Genomic DNA, 16,698 nt, shown 5'->3' with positions numbered 1-16,698 from the left:
GTAGCTGCTGTGTGATTGCACACAGGATGATCTGCTCCATAACTCTGCCAGGCACCGAGGTCAGGCTGACAGGCCTGTAGTTACTAGGGTCAGCCTTGCAGCCTTTTTTATGGATTGGGGTGATATTTGCCAACTTCCAATCATCTGGGACCTCCCCCGTGAGCCAGGACTGTTGGAAGATGATGGAGAGCGGCTTGGCAAGCTCTTCTGCCAGCTCCCTCATCACCCTAGGATGGATCCCGTCTGGTCCCATAGACTTGTGAGGATCCAGATGATTCAGTAAGTCACCAACTATTTCCTCACGGAATACAAGGGGGCTATTTGGCTTTCTATCTCTGTCTACCAGCTCCAGAGGCCAGTTGCTTTGAGAGCCATCTGTCTTACTGGTAAAAACTGAGGCAAAGTAGGTGTTAAGTACCTCAGCCTTCTCTTCATCTCTATTAACTATGTTTCCCTCTAAGTCCATCAAAGAATGGAGGTTTTCTTTGCCCCTCCTTCTGTTATTAATGTATTTATAGAAGGACTTTTTGTTATCCTTAACAGAAGTGGCCAATTTAACTTCAAATTGTGCTTTTGCATCCCTGATTTTCTGTCTGCATAATCTAGCTGTCTTCCTGAATTCTTCATAAGTAGTCAACCCTTTCTTCCATAGCTGGTAAACTCTCTTTTTATCTTTTTATCTTTTAGATGTAAAAGGTCTCACACTTCTCCTTCTGCCTCTTCAGTTTAAGGACTTTTCTGTTTTCTGTCAAAGTGCTCACCTTCCCTGTCTGACGTACCAGAGCATCTACTTTGTACTCTGTTTCTGTGGTAGTTGCTTTTGTTCTGTACTGAAGACTTCTGTTTTGTTTCGACTGTGTGTTTTGGTTATTTCAGAAGGTTATTCCCTTTACTGTCACTGTCAAGAATCAGATTTCTGTAGAGATGTTTTAAGGTCTCATGAGTTACCAAGCCTAGAGTCTCAGTGTCAGGTAATGTGAATATCTCTCATCTCTAGAAGAATGCAGACGAGCACAAATCTCATTAAGAAGCGGGATGATGCTCATCCCTGCCTCCTCCTGGAGTGAAGCTGTTCCTGCTGGCGTTAACATTGCACAGTTCCAAAAGAATGGAGAGCTTATAGTACCTGCATTGGTGTTTGCAACAGAGATGAAGATATTTATGCTCCAAAATTTTAATCTAATAGTTCCATACTAGTAGCTTGAAGAAACAAATAGTACTTCATTCTTAAGGTCACCCAATTCTTACTTCAACCAGATTTGCCTTTAGTTTCTTACATTATCCTTACTGCCTATATGGAAGAGTGAATATTTCAGATGAATTGGAAGTTTTCAACCTGTTTTTTAACTTCTTGGTAGAGTGTGGAAAATTTTGTAACAATAATTATTTCTTTAAATTCCAGTCATTATTGTCAAACTCTTGAAGTGGCTCATCTTCCACTGAAGACAATCTACATGTAATAGGTGCACTTGGCATCATTTGCTTTCCTTAGTAGTTTGTTTCAAGATGTGAAAATGAAGCAAACCAACTTGTTAGGAGATGTAATATAGGTTAGGATGAGAAATATGGATATTTCTAAAAGAAGCAGATACAGGGCAATATATAATATGGCAGCATTTTTACCTGAAAAGATAGTTAGAGATAATTGAATGTTTTCTTGCAGTTTTTGAATGATGTTGATTCTGAATAATGCTGGGAGGAGAAAGCCTGGATTTGATGACAGTTACTATGGCCCAAAATGACAGGAACTTGCATTTTCTTTAAATTGAAATAACTTTACTGTTCTTACCCATCTTGTTGGACCCATTTGATTGAGGACACTCAGCAGCTTTTAAGATTTTGTTCCCAAATAGCAAGAATACTTTGTCATGCAAAAGGAGGACATAATATGGCTTGCCTGGGGTGTAATGAGGTATTTCAAAATAATTTACTGTCTATCTTCTCTGGAAAAACAGCAATTACCATACTGTTACTTTTCCAGTATAACTCAAAAGAAGAACTTGTCTCAAATGGGTTTTTTATCTTCTTGCCTTTGAGGAATATATTTAAAGAGCTGGCAGCTGTTTTAAAATGTTTTCCTCACTTTCATGCTGAAACACCACAAGCTGATCCAAACCCTTCAGTAATAGACTTTTCAAAACACCAGACCATTATCTACTTTGAAAATGTGATTACAGTTTAATTCTGTTAAAATGCAAATGTCATGTAGAGGACATCTCTTTTAAAATGAAGGCATCCCCACAAAAGTTGATTTTAGGTCTTGTTAATCCATGTTATCACCATTTGAGATGTGTCTGAGAGAAGTATTCCTTTATGCGTCTTACGTGTATCACTTCTACTGGGGTTGTTTTGATTTGTTTTTTAAGTCAGAAAATCTTGAGAAATAATTCATTGTAGGTTTACATTGTTTATGATTCAGCATTTTTGAATTTACACTTCACCAGCTACATTGGCTTTAAACTAGTGCAAAGAAAGGTCTATTCAAAGAGGAAGTCTGGGACATTATGGAGTTCTAATACTGATTGGCAATTGCTCCATATGTGGCTGCAGGCAACTCTTAAACCTGTCAAGTCACTTTGGGTAATTGTGAAAATGGAGGCTATAATACAGACATATCTTGCAGCCAGTTAAGAGAATGAATTAATTACTTGAAATTATCTTGTAAATTTATTTTAATTTTTAGTCCATCATCCACTGCTGGTTTTATATACAGGCAGAAATATATTTGTCTGCAGGGTACTCACATTATGCAAGGACTCTCCTGCTTTTTTTTTTTAAGGGGTTCAAACAGTCCAGAAGAGTTGATGATTTACTAGGGGAGGAATGTTGGAGGCTGTTCCCCAGTGCCTCAGCACTCTCCCTGCAGTCTCAGCTCACAGCCTGAAAGTGTAGGAAAACAGTATGTTTTCTGAACTCTGGGCATCTTCTGATGCTTGACCATTGCAAGAGAAGTTCAGAGAGGCATTGCCTCTGTCTTCAAGGCTGCAATGTGGACCTGAATACTGGGCAGGGACAACACTGGGTGTTGTCTACAGGGATTCTCTCTGTCTCTGTTTGTGTGTTGGGAAATTTTCTGCTCCTTTTTTAAAAATGTCAGTAAAAATATGTCCAGGAAACGGTCAGTAACTACAGATCTGGAAACAATAGGTATGCTCAAATCCAGTCCCAAACACCTGGGGAAACGGGTGCATGCCCTTGTTACCTGCTCCTCAGTATTCCTGGCTTCTTTCAGCATGTGCTGGGCATCTTTGTGAGCAGCATGTGGGGGATTGATCCACCTCAAGGTACTTTGTGAGATTAATGTGTCAGATTCGTCCCATAGATTCATCTGATTCACCTGCTAGGAGGCTCTAAAGGTTGTGATAATTAAGTGGTGCTGCTTTTACAGTGTATTACACCGTCTGGTTCCAGACTTAGTTGTCTGTGTTTGGTAACTGATCTTGTTTGGAAATAAAAATATATTCTGAGGTTCTAGCTTGATTTGCTGTCGTGATTAAAGAGGTTCTTCAGCTTGTCAGCTGCACCCACAGCCTGCTTAGTTAGTGAACTCTGTTAGGAAGTAGGAAGAAGCATGCAGGAAACTGGCAGCTGGAGCCAAGCCGAAAGAGTGCCCAGAGTAGATTTTTCCATTTTTATGCATAATTGCAAGACAGGTAAACAACTCTAGTACATTCCCAAGTCTGCACAGAAATGTAAGTATTTATAGAAAGCCTTTTTTGGAAGAAGCTCGCTGTCCCATTACAATGAGTTTTTATTCAGTGTGTGTATTTCCTTCACTAAACATGAAAATTCTTTGTGTCTATTGAAGGAAAAGGGCTTGAGTAGTATGTTCAAGAGGAGATGCTCACAGACATTTTGTGTCCAGTAGTACCAGGTTTATCTACCAGTAGACAGACGTTTATCTGGGACTGGTTAGGGACTCTATTTTCTGAGTCCCAGAGTGCCCTTACCTGTTTGCCAAACCATCAATGTTCAGGGCTAGTAACAAAGTAAATGATAGAATAATCATAGAATACCAGGTTGGAAGCGACCTCAAGGATCATCTCTGAGATTAGCTCGGTTGGTTATAACACTGAGGTTGTGGGTTTGATCCCTGTATGGGCCATTCACTTAAGAGTTGGACTTGATGATCCTTGTGGGTCCCTTCCAACTCAGAATATTCTGTGATTCTGTAATCTGATCCAGCCTTTCTCAGCAAAAGCATGGTCTAGCCAAGATGGCCCTGCACCCTCTCCAGCCAAATCTCCAAAGTGCCCAATGTTGGGAAACCCACGACTTCCTTTGGTAGATTATTCCAATGGCTGATTGTTTTCATTTTGAAAAATTTTCCTCTTGTGTCCGATTGGAATCTCCCCAGGAATAACTTGTACCCATTACCCCTTCTCTTTTTCCATGTGACTCCTGGTAAACAGGAAGTCTCCATTTTCTCTACAGCCAGCCTTTAGATATTGGATCATGGTGATAAGGTCTCCTCTAAGCCTTCTTTTCTCAAGGTGAAGAAACCCAGTTCTCTCAGACTTTCACCCTGTGACAGACTGTCCAGTCAGATGCAGAAGCTTGCAGTTAAGCCACGGAGGTCTCTTGCTCCACCTACTTCCCTTATCCTTAAAGGGCATGAACTGTTTTCATTCTTCCAGGAGAATGTTCTTGAAAAACTCATAGCGCTTGTGAGTTCCTTTACTGTCCATGGAAGCTTCCCACAGAATCCTACCCAGCTAAGCTCTGAGCAGTCTGAACTTTGCTCTTCTATAATCTGATACCTAAAACATATTTGGTAGGTTCAATAATATTTATATAATATAATAATCAATAATATAATATTCAATTCAAAGCTACAAGGGGAATTTTGGTAGAATGCAGTAACTTCCTACGGGACCACATTACTGCACCTTGCAGGTTGAAATCCCAAAGTGAATGTACAGGGAGCTACCTATGTCTCTTTGTTATTCCTGCTTTAATTATTCATTTGAAGCTTACCCAAATGCCAGCACTGGGAAGCTGTTGCAGAAAATCTGTGCTTTTCACCTTCACAGTAATGTGTCTCGGAGGATTTGAAGACCTAAAAGAATAATAAATTTTCTTTTAATGAGGTGGTAAAAATCTAAATTGCTGTATCAGGAAAGAATCAATAATCCAAACTTGTGAAGGAGATAGTAAATGTGTCATGCTAGAAGAAATTTCTCTGGATACTGGATATTTAAGGAATATGATGAATGATCTCCAAAGATGTATGCTGTATGATGTATTTTTCTTTATGCCTGCAGGACCACAAAGTAGAAGAATTCACTGGCTCTCCACTTTATTCAGTTATGATAATCAGTTACGAGATGCTGCTGCGATCTTTGGATCAAGTTCAGGCTGTAGAATTTAACCTCCTAATCTGTGATGAAGGACATCGTCTGAAAAATAGCGCTATTAAGACAACTACAGCCCTCACCAGTCTGTCTTGTGAGAGGAGAATTATCCTTACTGGTTGGTATCTATAGGAACTTTTAATATTTTGCTATGCTAATAGTGCTAGCTTGCATAAAAGGAAAAAGGTATTCTAATTATGGCAGGAGATCAATATGAATTTTGACAGTGGGTATTGAATGTGAGAACCAATTATTTCTAATGTTTTTTAAATAAAATCAAAATTTGTCAGTGTCCAGGGGCAAGCAAGGAGCCTGGGAATGTCTATAAGGAAAGCAGGACTCTGTTAGCATACTCTTATTGTTTCCCTTTGTAGTTATTTAATAAAATGGATTTAGAACTTGACTTTTTAAATTCCTTTGTCAGAAAATTATATGCAGAGTCTGTTAGTTAGGAGGACAGTATCTGGTTGTACTTTCATCAGTTTCAAGAAAAAATTACTGAATGCAGAATTATTTTTTTTCTTTCAAGGTACTCCAATCCAAAATGATTTACAAGAATTTTATGCGTTAATAGAGTTTGTTAATCCAGGAATACTCGGTTCTTTATCCACATATAGGAAGATATATGAGGAACCAATTGTCAGATCTAGAGAACCTTCAGCAACAAAGGTACTTTGTTGAAAAAATGCAAAGAAAACTCATAGACAGCAAAGTGAAATTTGCTCTCTATGGAATAAAGTGAAGGTCAGTGAAGCTACTAATAGTAGCAGAAGCTTTTCACCTTCCTATTTGAAGTAAATTCACTTGCTCTCCAAAGGAAGGAGAAGGAGTACATGCATGTTGAGATCACCTCATTTCAGCTGCCTATTAATTTGCAGGCAACAATTGTTCTTCCAACAGTTGCATTCCCCAAAACGCCACGTGCATTGTCATGTGACAGTACTTCATTAATGCTTACTTTCTCCACAGCACTCTGAAATCTGCATGATTTTATTGCACCTTGAGAAATTCTAGAATATAATTCAAACATTGGATGTCATCTGGGACATTATCTTCCTTTTTTTAAGACTTTAGAAACCTGATGTAGAACTAAGCTAATGCAGTGATACTAATTGGAGAAGAAATGGTCATTACAGTCCCATGTCAGAAAGTGGTATCGTACTTTTGAAACTTTATTTAAATACATAATTAAAATAATACAGAACATTATTCTGATGAAAGCAAGATTATAATTAATTTTGTGGTTTGTTCTTTTAGGAGGAAAAGGAATTAGGAGAAAAAAGAGCAACAGAACTCACACGCCTCACTGGACTTTTTATTCTAAGGCGAACACAGGAGGTTATTAACAAATTTCTGCCCCCCAAAAAGGAGAGCATAATCTTCTGCCGACCAACAGCACTGCAACTTGAATTGTATCGAAAACTGCTTAGTTCTCGAGTTATTACGTCCTGTTTACAAGGCAGGCTAGAAAACAGTCCTCACCTAATATGTATAGGAGCTTTGAAAAAACTTTGCAATCATCCGTGTCTTCTGCTTAAAGCTATAAAGGTATCCATTTGCATGGGGGTGGGTGCCTGCTATTAGCCATTTCAGCAGACAAAGATCACGAAAACTATGTTATGGTCAATGTGCATGTCACTTAAGGTCATTTCCATACTCTCACATCCAACTTGTTTTAGGAAATCTGCTTTCACAAATATTAGGAAATCTGAATGTACTCAGGGAAGGTATCTCATCAGTTTCCTATTGCCTTATGGTATATTTTTTCCCCATGTATTTTCCTTCTTAATCTTGTCTTTGAATATTTCCAAAAAATACATGTGAATGTGAATTTTCCAAAGAACACTGTTAACTAGAGATTACTGTATGTACTTTGTCTGCTGGTTCCTCTGAATCCTCCCTGTCCACGTGATAATTTCACTTTCTCAAGCTCAGTGACACTGAGAGCTGCAGGCTCAAGATTGGATGTCTCCATTTCCACTTCTCCTGGGATCCTATCGTGCTGTACACCTTGTTATTTCTATAGAAATGTTCTCATTCCTGTAGGTCAATAATATGATACTTAGAACTTGGTAATAGTAACTTCTATGGCCACTATTTGAATTCCAAGTGAGGTGTGGAAATGTAAATCTTTCCTAAAGGACATATACTTCATGAATTTGTAGGAATGTCCATAGCACAGACTTCCCTGTAATTTTCAGTAATGCCAAGGAAAGTTCATTGCCTTTACTGCATAGTATAAGCATTAGAAATTTTTCATATGCAAAAGCATAAGCCTTCAGAAAATACAGAGATAGGAAGGACTGTATGTGCAAGTAATTTACTGCCATTGTGGTTTGACATTTAGTCTGGCTTTTTCCTCCCTGTGAAACATTGATTTTCTAAGTATAACAAGATAATACCTGTATTTCTTCTATTTTTTTGGTTTTGCTTGCTAGCTTTTCTTCATTTCCAGTTGTATAACTGAATCTTAATGGCAGTATTTTCCTAAACAGAGTGAATGAGTAGGAAGTTAGTGGAGAATATTATGGGATTTAGAAAGAATAAACAGTGTATTGATTTCCTCCTCACTTCCAAGGTTTAGATATGGGTTTTTTCTCTGGATCTATATTTGTGTGGTTGTTTAAATAAAGAAGTTGTAAACATTTTTCAGTTTTAAGTATTTCAACTTTCTACTCAGCTGCAAACAGTGTCTTAGATTAGAAGCTGTAAACCAAAATGAACACACATGGTATTTTAAAACTTTGCTTTCAGTCCAGTGTTGAGAGGTTGTCATGCTCACATGATACACTACTTTCTGGCAGCTTTCGATGCCTCCTTTTCTTGTTGTAATAAAAATATAACAAAATTTAAAAAAAAAAAAAAAAGAAGGGGTATGGAACTTTAATCTTTTTATTTTCAATAGGATAAAAGCTGTGATCCTATGTCTGAGGAACACGACGAGTCCAGCCTCTATGAAGGTGTAATAGATGTCTTCCCGCAAGATTATACTCCGGACACTTTCTCTGAAACTGATTCAGGAAAATTGCAGGTGCTGGTGAAGTTGTTAGCTGCAATCCGTGAGCTCAACTCCTCTGAAAGGCAAGTGTGAAAGAAAGCTAGAAGGGAGGTAATGGGAGTGACCTTCTGGATATTGATTTGCTTTTCAAGTGCATAGGGGCATAACATTCAAAATAAAGTCATTGCAGGTATTTGCAGAGGTGCCAAATGTATTTATGTATTGTAGTTCTGGCTCCTTCTTATTTAACTAGGACTTGCAGCTGACATAATTTCCAAAGATGCTCTTCGTATTTTTTCCAGGTAGAAATAGTTGTATTTTTCACACCAAATTTCAGCAAGTAAGATAATTTGCTACAGCCCTTGTAGTATATTAGCTTTGCTTGCAGAGAGTTTCCAATGCTTTGTATCTCTTTGAGGAGATGTATCAATCTATTACATTGCACTAATATGTTTTCATTATTAGATTATAAGTTATTTAATCATACTTAACTGCTCAGTGCTTGCTGCCTTTTCTGTTCAGGGCAACCAGTCTCAACAGATGAACTTGCACAGCAACCACTTATTTCCCCTGTGGTATGCCACTGGCATGTAGGAAAACCTCTGTTTATCATGGGGTAATAGGATGCTCATGATTAATTTCTGTGCAATTGCTGATTTGTGGAAATCTCACATGACCTGGCGTCACATGATAATTTTCTACGGACTCAGGCCTTAAAGCCCAGCTGTTCCAAAAGTATTTAGCTTTTATTTCAGTTGATGCTTAAATAGGACGTGTTGTAATTCACTAGTAGGAAGTAACAGGGGATCTCTTGACAATGATGTAATGCAATATGAAGATATTCTCTTTTTACAAATCAGAGAGATGAGCCTGCTGTTGGAGTTGATATACCTAGAATCCATTGAGACCAGTGACAGCCAAATATCTAAAGTACTAGCCTTGTTTCTTGTAGGTCAGAAAACCCAAGAGTGTCAATAAAAAGCACATCTCCCTGTAGCAGTACTGTTGGAGATGTTGAGTTACAGCTGTTGTTGAGGCATTATTTTACACCTTTAAGTTTTGTTGATTTAATTCAGTGCTGTTCATGTTCCTTTTTCTTTTGTTTCTCTGCTCTCATGGGTACTAAATAGTTTTAGCAATGTACAGACTCAATTCTAGTCCTCTTCTGAAGTTTATCTTCTATTTTTTAGGTAAAACAAAGGTGTGAATGTGGTGTTGATTGAGAAAAAAATAATAAGTCTTGCAAAGTCTTTACAAACAAGTCTTGGATGTAGTTCAGTTGTAAAGTGTAATAATAAAAACATTCTAAAACATTTAAAAAATCTTAGTATTTTTGTTTTTTCATTAAATTATTTGTATAGTTCTTCAGAATTTGTTTTTAATCAAAATTATTTTTAAAAATAATGAAATTTGTAACACCTAGTTTAGATTACAAAAGACCTCTGAACAAGATCTGGCAGAAAATGCCCTAAATGTCCCTATTATTTTATTTATGGCTTAAATTCAAAAGATATTTGTTTACTTAGTAGAATCATCCTCAGTATCTGGGAGGATAGAAATTTTAGATTTGCAGATCTTTGAAACTTATTTAGGCAAAATTTCAGAGAAAATACACCGACATTGTTTGGGTCATTAGTGTAAAGGATCGGATTTATTTTGTTTTTCAAAAAAATAACACCAGCCTACCATAAACTGTATTGTTTATGGTGCCTTTCACTAGCCCCCATCCCAGTTCTTTTCAGTCATAATAATCTTGAGTTTCCTACTCAACTTTCAGTATGTTGCTTGTTAGAATTTTCTGAGGTTTTCTACAGGAGTTCTTAGTAGCTTTTTGAGTAAGTGGCGTCATATATATATTATTTATTAGCTCCTACAACATCCTCTGCAAATGCTGCCTTAACAACAGCTGTTTTGTAAAAACACAGATTATTTTTGGAAAAATCTTTCTTTGTGATTGGTTCTGAATCCCTGCAATCTGTGCATTATGCCAAATTCTGTTGCAAAGGGAAGCATAAATTATTTAACATTTGAACGCTTGATAGGAGGTATAAGGCATCCAGATCTAGTATGTGATTCTAATTAATAGGAAATGTTTTATTTCTTAGGAAATAAAAGTAACCTCAGGTTAATGTGTAATTTTTGGTTGACTTTTATTTTCTTAGATATCTTCAGTAATTTGTTATTGGACTTGAATTTTAGCATGGTGTAAGATGATAACGTTGTTTTACTGTTTGACAGAGTCGTACTGGTATCCAATTACACTCAGACATTAAACATACTACAAGAGACTTGCAAACGCTGTGGATACTCTTATACTAGACTTGATGGAAATACTCCCGTCTCCCAGAGACAACAAATTGTTGATACTTTTAATAGTAAATTCAGTCCAGCTTTTATCTTTTTGCTGAGTTCAAAGGCTGGTGGAGTAGGACTGAATCTGGTTGGAGCATCACATTTGATCCTGTATGACATCGACTGGAATCCAGCTACGGATATTCAGGTCTGATAACAACTGTGTATGTGTGGTTTGGGACGGACATCAAATGAATTCTTGATTGATTTTGAATTGCCTGTCTTTACATGTCTTATTGCTTCCCAGTTATCACATTGCGTCTGGACAAGTACAATACTTAGGGAAAGCTTTTTCTGAGAAGAAAAGAAGAAATATTTCTGTGGCATATCCTATATATTGGGATCATTAGAAGCCTCTTGCAGTAAAGAATAAAAAGATTAAATTCTGTTTGCTTTGGAGGAGTGAATCACGTATCCTCTTTGTTTCTGATGTCTTTTTAACTGGAGAGTTGTTGTGTTTCTAAAAAGAAAAAGAATACAGGATTAGATTGCATAGGAAATGTTGCTGCTGATTTGCAATCCCTGAGAAAAAGGGAGAGATTCTGATCAGAATTACAAGAATGAGAAAATCACGTGGCTATGATGCCAAAAGAAAGAAAACAAAGCCAATGCTGTGCTATTCTTGTAAAGGCACTGTTCGCCTCAAGGGATAATTTATCTGGCATAAGAGTGTTCAGTTAAAATAGTTCTTAGCAATAACAATTAAAAAAATCTTTCTATGAACTCGGTAAGAAACGTTTTATTGTGGAGCAATGCTGTGTGCTTAATACCTGAAATAAGCTCTGATTCTTGGCCCTGCTCCTCTTCCAAGGGTGAATTAGTACCCTCATGTGGTCACTTGTCTTGTTGCTTGAATCAGTCTGCTAGGTCAGTCAAAATTGTTACAGGTTGCCAGAGACTGCAAACCATGTTGAGGTACTTCTACCCAGTATGTAGGTGTAACCCATACAATTTTGAAAAAAAAAATCATATAGCAGTACTCAGTTTTACGTTCTGTTTGTTGAAGAAATAAAGGGGATACAAACTACCATTTTTATATTTTTTAAAGAAATGGAAAAGTCACTTTTAAAGACTTATTGTGGGGAAAAAAACAAAACAAAACAAAACATTTTGGAGATGTGGTAGAACAAGGAGTATTCCTGAAATATTAAATGGTTTTTAGTGCTTGGAAAACAAATGTGAAGAGGGGACTTCTGGCAGGAAAGAGTTGAAACCCCCACTTTCTTACTATAGTGTACAGAGAGAAAGAGGAGCATGTATGACAGAAAGTAAGTTAGATTTTCAAAACTGTTTATACTTAATACCAGAAAATTCACAAAACCAGTCAGTTATTGAGGAATGCTTTATTTGGGCAACATCTTTTTGAACAAGCCAGTGGAACTGGTAATTCAATCAGTGGAGGCTACCAATTTCAGTTAAAATATCATTGTGGAGTAAGCTGTTAATGCCCTTCATCTTTTTGCTTCCACAGGCAATGGCTAGAGTGTGGAGAGATGGTCAGAAACATACTGTGCATATCTACAGGCTGCTAACCACAGGTCAGAGATGGTGCTCAAACTTACCCTTGAGTGAGGCAGCTGTTGAAATTTTGTCCATAAAAGAAAGGGAAAGAGTGTTTTTGGAAATCATTCGATCTTTAAAAACATATTATTTCTTCTGAATTCAGTTAAAATGGAGACAACACATTTGTTCATTTGCCTTTGCTTTGCTCTTGCTTAAATAACTGAAACTAGTGGATTATCATTTTCTATGTATATTGTTATCAAGAAATGGATTTGACTTCTCCTTTGCAAATACTGGTCAAAGATTTATGTATTTTTCTTTTTTCTTTTCAATACAGGCTCAATAGAAGAAAAGATTTATCAAAGACAGATTAGCAAACAAGACCTTTCTGGGGCAGTTGTAGACCTTTCCAAGACATCTGAACACATCCATTTTTCCATTGAGGAGCTTAAAAATCTCTTTACTCTTCATGAAGATTCCAGCTGTGTAACTCATGATTTGCTTGAGTGCAACTGTATGGGAAAGATTGACCATCAAAGTGAGTTTGTTTTTTTTTATCTCTGGCCACTGCTGAGGAATCCATTCTGAATATACAGTTTATCTCTGGAGAAAACCTTGATACTCAGTAAAATAGGATTTAAATAGTGAAGTTCATTATGGGGTCTTTCAGATATTGGCTGATTTATCTATTCCATAGGAGCCCTTGACAAAACTAAGAGGAGAAGAGATTAATTCCTTGCAGTAACAACCAGTTCATTTATCAGGCCTTTTAACTGGAATTAGGTATGCCCAGCTCAACTAATGATTCCTTACAATCAAATGGCACAATATGGTGTTCTGTTTCTAAATATTCAAGGATGGCAATGAGTAGCTGGTAAGGGCTAGTTAAAAAGCAGGTTATCTGAGGGCAGCTATACCAGATGAAGATCTGCACCACCTCACTGCATATAAGCCTTCGTTTCTGAGCAGTTAACTAAAGCTGATGCAGGATGATTAAAATAGTTATTTGAGAAATGCTGGAAGACTCCCTGGTAGTTGTAAAGCCATGTTGCAAATATTTGACTCTACCCTCTCTGTAGGAACCTGTCTCCCGTTCTTTCGGCATATCAAAATTGGTTTCATACCTTGCTGCATACAGGTATACAGGTTTAAGTTAGGAGAAGGATTTAAAAAAATAAATTGTCATAAGGTATGTTTGCATCTTATCCATTTTAATTTTTATGGCTCATCTAGTTTCTTAAAGGAAAGAGTGTCTATTGCTCTGGTATATTTGCTTTGGGCATGAAATATCCATGTGCACTATTTACAGGTGTGATAGTGAGGTGCCAATACTGATATCTTCTAAATGCAATCATTTAGAAATACCTCAATAAAAAGGACTCAAGAAATGGGTACAAGAGCATGTGTTCTCAATAGACATAGGCAAGAAATAAAGTACTGTGGACCCAATATGAGACTATTTTGCTTGATGGTTTGCATGTTCTCATAAAATAAGAATTTAATTGTCTCCTTTATTTTTGCTCCACGTGCTGATTAAATCATCTTTGTATCTTTCTTTAATGATTGAAAAATTAGACCTTCTGTTTTTGCGTAAGTGATGTTCTAAAATATACCAGCCTCCACTTAGGTACTATTACAGGATCTGTGTGGGAAAGGCACCTTTCATGTTAAATGTTAGCCACATTTTCTCAGTGGCGTGCAGTGAGGCAGGTACGGCTCCTGGACTGCAGAAATCCTGAGAAATTTTGTGTTGTCAGTGTGATGAACGCTGGTGCATGTAATTTTATTTAGCATTTTTCAGCTGTCTTAACACTCTTGACTTCTTATCTTATGCTTTGAACGCATCTTGGTTTCATCAATTCAACCACAGCACTGGTCTCTTGGATTCTGTAACTGGGACTTCTCGAGGGTAATTATATCCTGGTCCCAGTGAACAGAAACTTTTGGCAGTAAATTGAGGAAAAGCCTGAAGGCCATTCTTAGACTTAAGTGGTGGTAATTATAGAGTGAGGGGAAGGTTAGTTTTCTAAAGAGCAGAGGACAAGCCGGCTCATCGTTTCCCTAGTGAAATTGTTTGGAGTCATGGTCTTCAGTTTGATCACCCCAGAATGCAGCTACCACTAGCTGGTCTCTGTCAAATTACTGCATCAGGGAGCATCTCTGCACAGAAAAGCCAAGAACTCACACTGATTTGTCTCATCCATTTCTAGCAAGTGTGATTCAAAAGATAAACTAAAGAGGAACCAAACAATATAATACAGACTTCAAAAAATATGAGCTTTTCATAATGATCTCCATTAGATATACACCAGTAAGACTGGATATTCTTGACCAAGCTCCTGTGGTCCATTCACACACTTTAGGAAACTACAGAGGCCTTGAAAGGAGAAAGTTACCTGTGCATGGATCATGCAGATATGTTGCTTGCTACTCTGCTGGCCTTCAGATCAGCTACAAAACTGTAAACCTATTGTTTTACCTCATCTTGTAATTTAAGGAGTTAGGAAGGCAGAATCTCTAAATGCATCTGTTCTAAATTTTCTTCTGGCCAGTAAAAGAATATATTTCAAGTCTACTTCAAATGTGTATCATATGTCAATCAAAAGGAAAGTCTTGCATGTTTGAGTCTTTGTGGACTCTTCAAAACTTTAAAAAACTCAGGAATACTCTGAGTCATGCTACTCACGTCACTGGTCTTTCCTAAGGAGCACATAACGCTGCTGTGAAAATACCTGATGACAGATTTTAAACCAGTAACAGCAGTGATGCAGTTTTTTCCCGTCCAAAATAATTTGTTCATTTTCCTATGCATCAGATGAATCATAAAGCCATCAATCTGTGACGTGCCCTGCAATGACCTGGTACTGTTTGGGTCTTTAGAATCCTTTGTTGAAAGTTAATTCATCTCTTTGTGCTTCACAGCAATTTCTTTTCCTTACTGTGATATATAGTTATGTGTGTATTGAACAACTTGGCATAATCTGGATGTACAGAGTGTACAGATCTAGTGTGCTGAGTCAATGAAACAGCTACATAAACTATTCTTAGCTGGCTGAAATGATTCCTCTGGGAGGAAACTGAAGCTAGTGAGAATTTTGCTGCAACATACATCTAGATTCAGGTTTACTTAAAGAATGGTAGCAGCCAAAATGTCACAGAATTAAGGAAGATAGAGGAAAGGAAATTACCAGAAAAGATATATCCTGTCCCATTCATGTGTAAAAGGATTTGTCTTTATGCTAGCATATGGTAATTTTGATAAACTCAATCACTGAGCAAGAAACAGGCTTCTCCCTCTTACTGTGAATACATATATTTGGGTTTCATTGACACAGAAGGATTATATATGCTGTTCTGTTTTCTCTCATTTGTTATCGCCAACTGGCTTATTGATTCAGACTGAAATTTTCTGTCTTATTTTTCTCTGATTAGTTTACTGCATCTTTTTTTTTCAGATATTTCCTCAGAAAAGCCTTCTGTATCTAGAAGTTGCCAGCTTGGACAAAATCATGGGAAGCCTAATTCAAAGAAACCACTCTCTATGTCACAGTTGATGCAGTGGAAACATTTCTCTGGGCAACGTCAGACTTTTCCTGATCCTTTCCTTGAAAGGATAAAGGAGAATGTTTCTTTCATTTTCCAGAATGTAACCAATTCAACTTCCCCACCTAATAAAACTTAAGTGCCTTTCCCTGCCACTTGCATCCTCCTGGTCATAGGCCAAGTAAACAACTGATGTGCAGTTACTTTTTGTTCTTTTTGCCTAGTTCTGTTTCGTGTGTTTCTGATGAAGTTTCTGAGTAAATGTGATTCCTGGTGTTTATACAAAGTTACAGTTACTACTAAGTTAATCATTCCTGCTGTAATCATAATACAGATTTTAAAAGCTAATTTTGCTTTCCAGTCTTCTGTTCCTTCGATAACAAAATTAGTAAGATTATTTTTATGCACATTCCTACTGTAAGTCTACTCTGGTTTATAGTTTCCATTTGATCACAACGATTTACTGCTTGTAAAGCTGGCAACTCTTCAGCCAAATTTTACAAGATTAGGCAGTGCTATATGCAGGTATATGCTGTTAACAAGATTCTGTTTGGATTTCTATTGTGACAGTGAAAAGTTTTGTGTTTGTATAAATGCAGCTTTATAACAAGGTAGATGTTTTTACCCTCGAATTTACAACTCAATGAAACTCAGAGCAACAGCCACTAAAGTCCAAAAATCCGAGGCCACAGATCGATGCTGTGTCAAAATATTCTAAAATTCTCCTATTGCTTTTACTTGGGAAAATAAACTTTATTTCTCAGATGTACAGAGTACAAGCTTATCTACATTTAGTGAACTCTTTTTAAGAATGCTTTCTGCCGCATGCTGGAGTACTGAGCATATTTTCATGGTCTATTTTTTAATGACTATATTTTCCTCCTTCTTTGAAAACATAAACATTTAAAATCAGTTTGTAGCTTCTAAGTGAAGTACTTTGAAAGGCCC

The 16,698-nt window shown here is 37.1% G+C and overlaps 1 protein-coding gene across 2 annotated transcripts in view; it reads left to right on the top strand.

Annotated features, from left to right (window-relative positions):
- RAD54B (RAD54 homolog B) overlaps positions 1–16,490 on the top strand; it is a 65,505-nt gene extending 49,015 nt beyond the window's left edge. For both annotated transcript variants that reach the window (XM_027892504.1, XM_027892503.1), the window contains 8 exons: positions 5,265–5,472; positions 5,884–6,023; positions 6,612–6,902; positions 8,260–8,435; positions 10,591–10,852; positions 12,176–12,242; positions 12,545–12,745; positions 15,663–16,490. In XM_027892504.1, the coding sequence (XP_027748305.1) occupies positions 5,265–5,472; positions 5,884–6,023; positions 6,612–6,902; positions 8,260–8,435; positions 10,591–10,852; positions 12,176–12,242; positions 12,545–12,745; positions 15,663–15,889 (1,572 nt within the window). In that variant the 3' untranslated portion in view covers positions 15,890–16,490. The remainder of the gene's footprint in view (positions 1–5,264; positions 5,473–5,883; positions 6,024–6,611; positions 6,903–8,259; positions 8,436–10,590; positions 10,853–12,175; positions 12,243–12,544; positions 12,746–15,662) is intronic.
- Positions 16,491–16,698: the final 208 nt, after the last annotated feature.

Source organism: Empidonax traillii, unplaced genomic scaffold (genome assembly GCF_003031625.1).
Source record: "Empidonax traillii isolate 1590-97213 ecotype Southwest subspecies unplaced genomic scaffold, ASM303162v1 scaffold355:size2308892, whole genome shotgun sequence".
Classification (NCBI taxonomy): domain Eukaryota; kingdom Metazoa; phylum Chordata; class Aves; order Passeriformes; family Tyrannidae; genus Empidonax; species Empidonax traillii.
The sequence above is the reverse complement of the archived record's forward strand: the minus strand, read 5'-3'. Positions and strand labels throughout refer to the sequence as shown.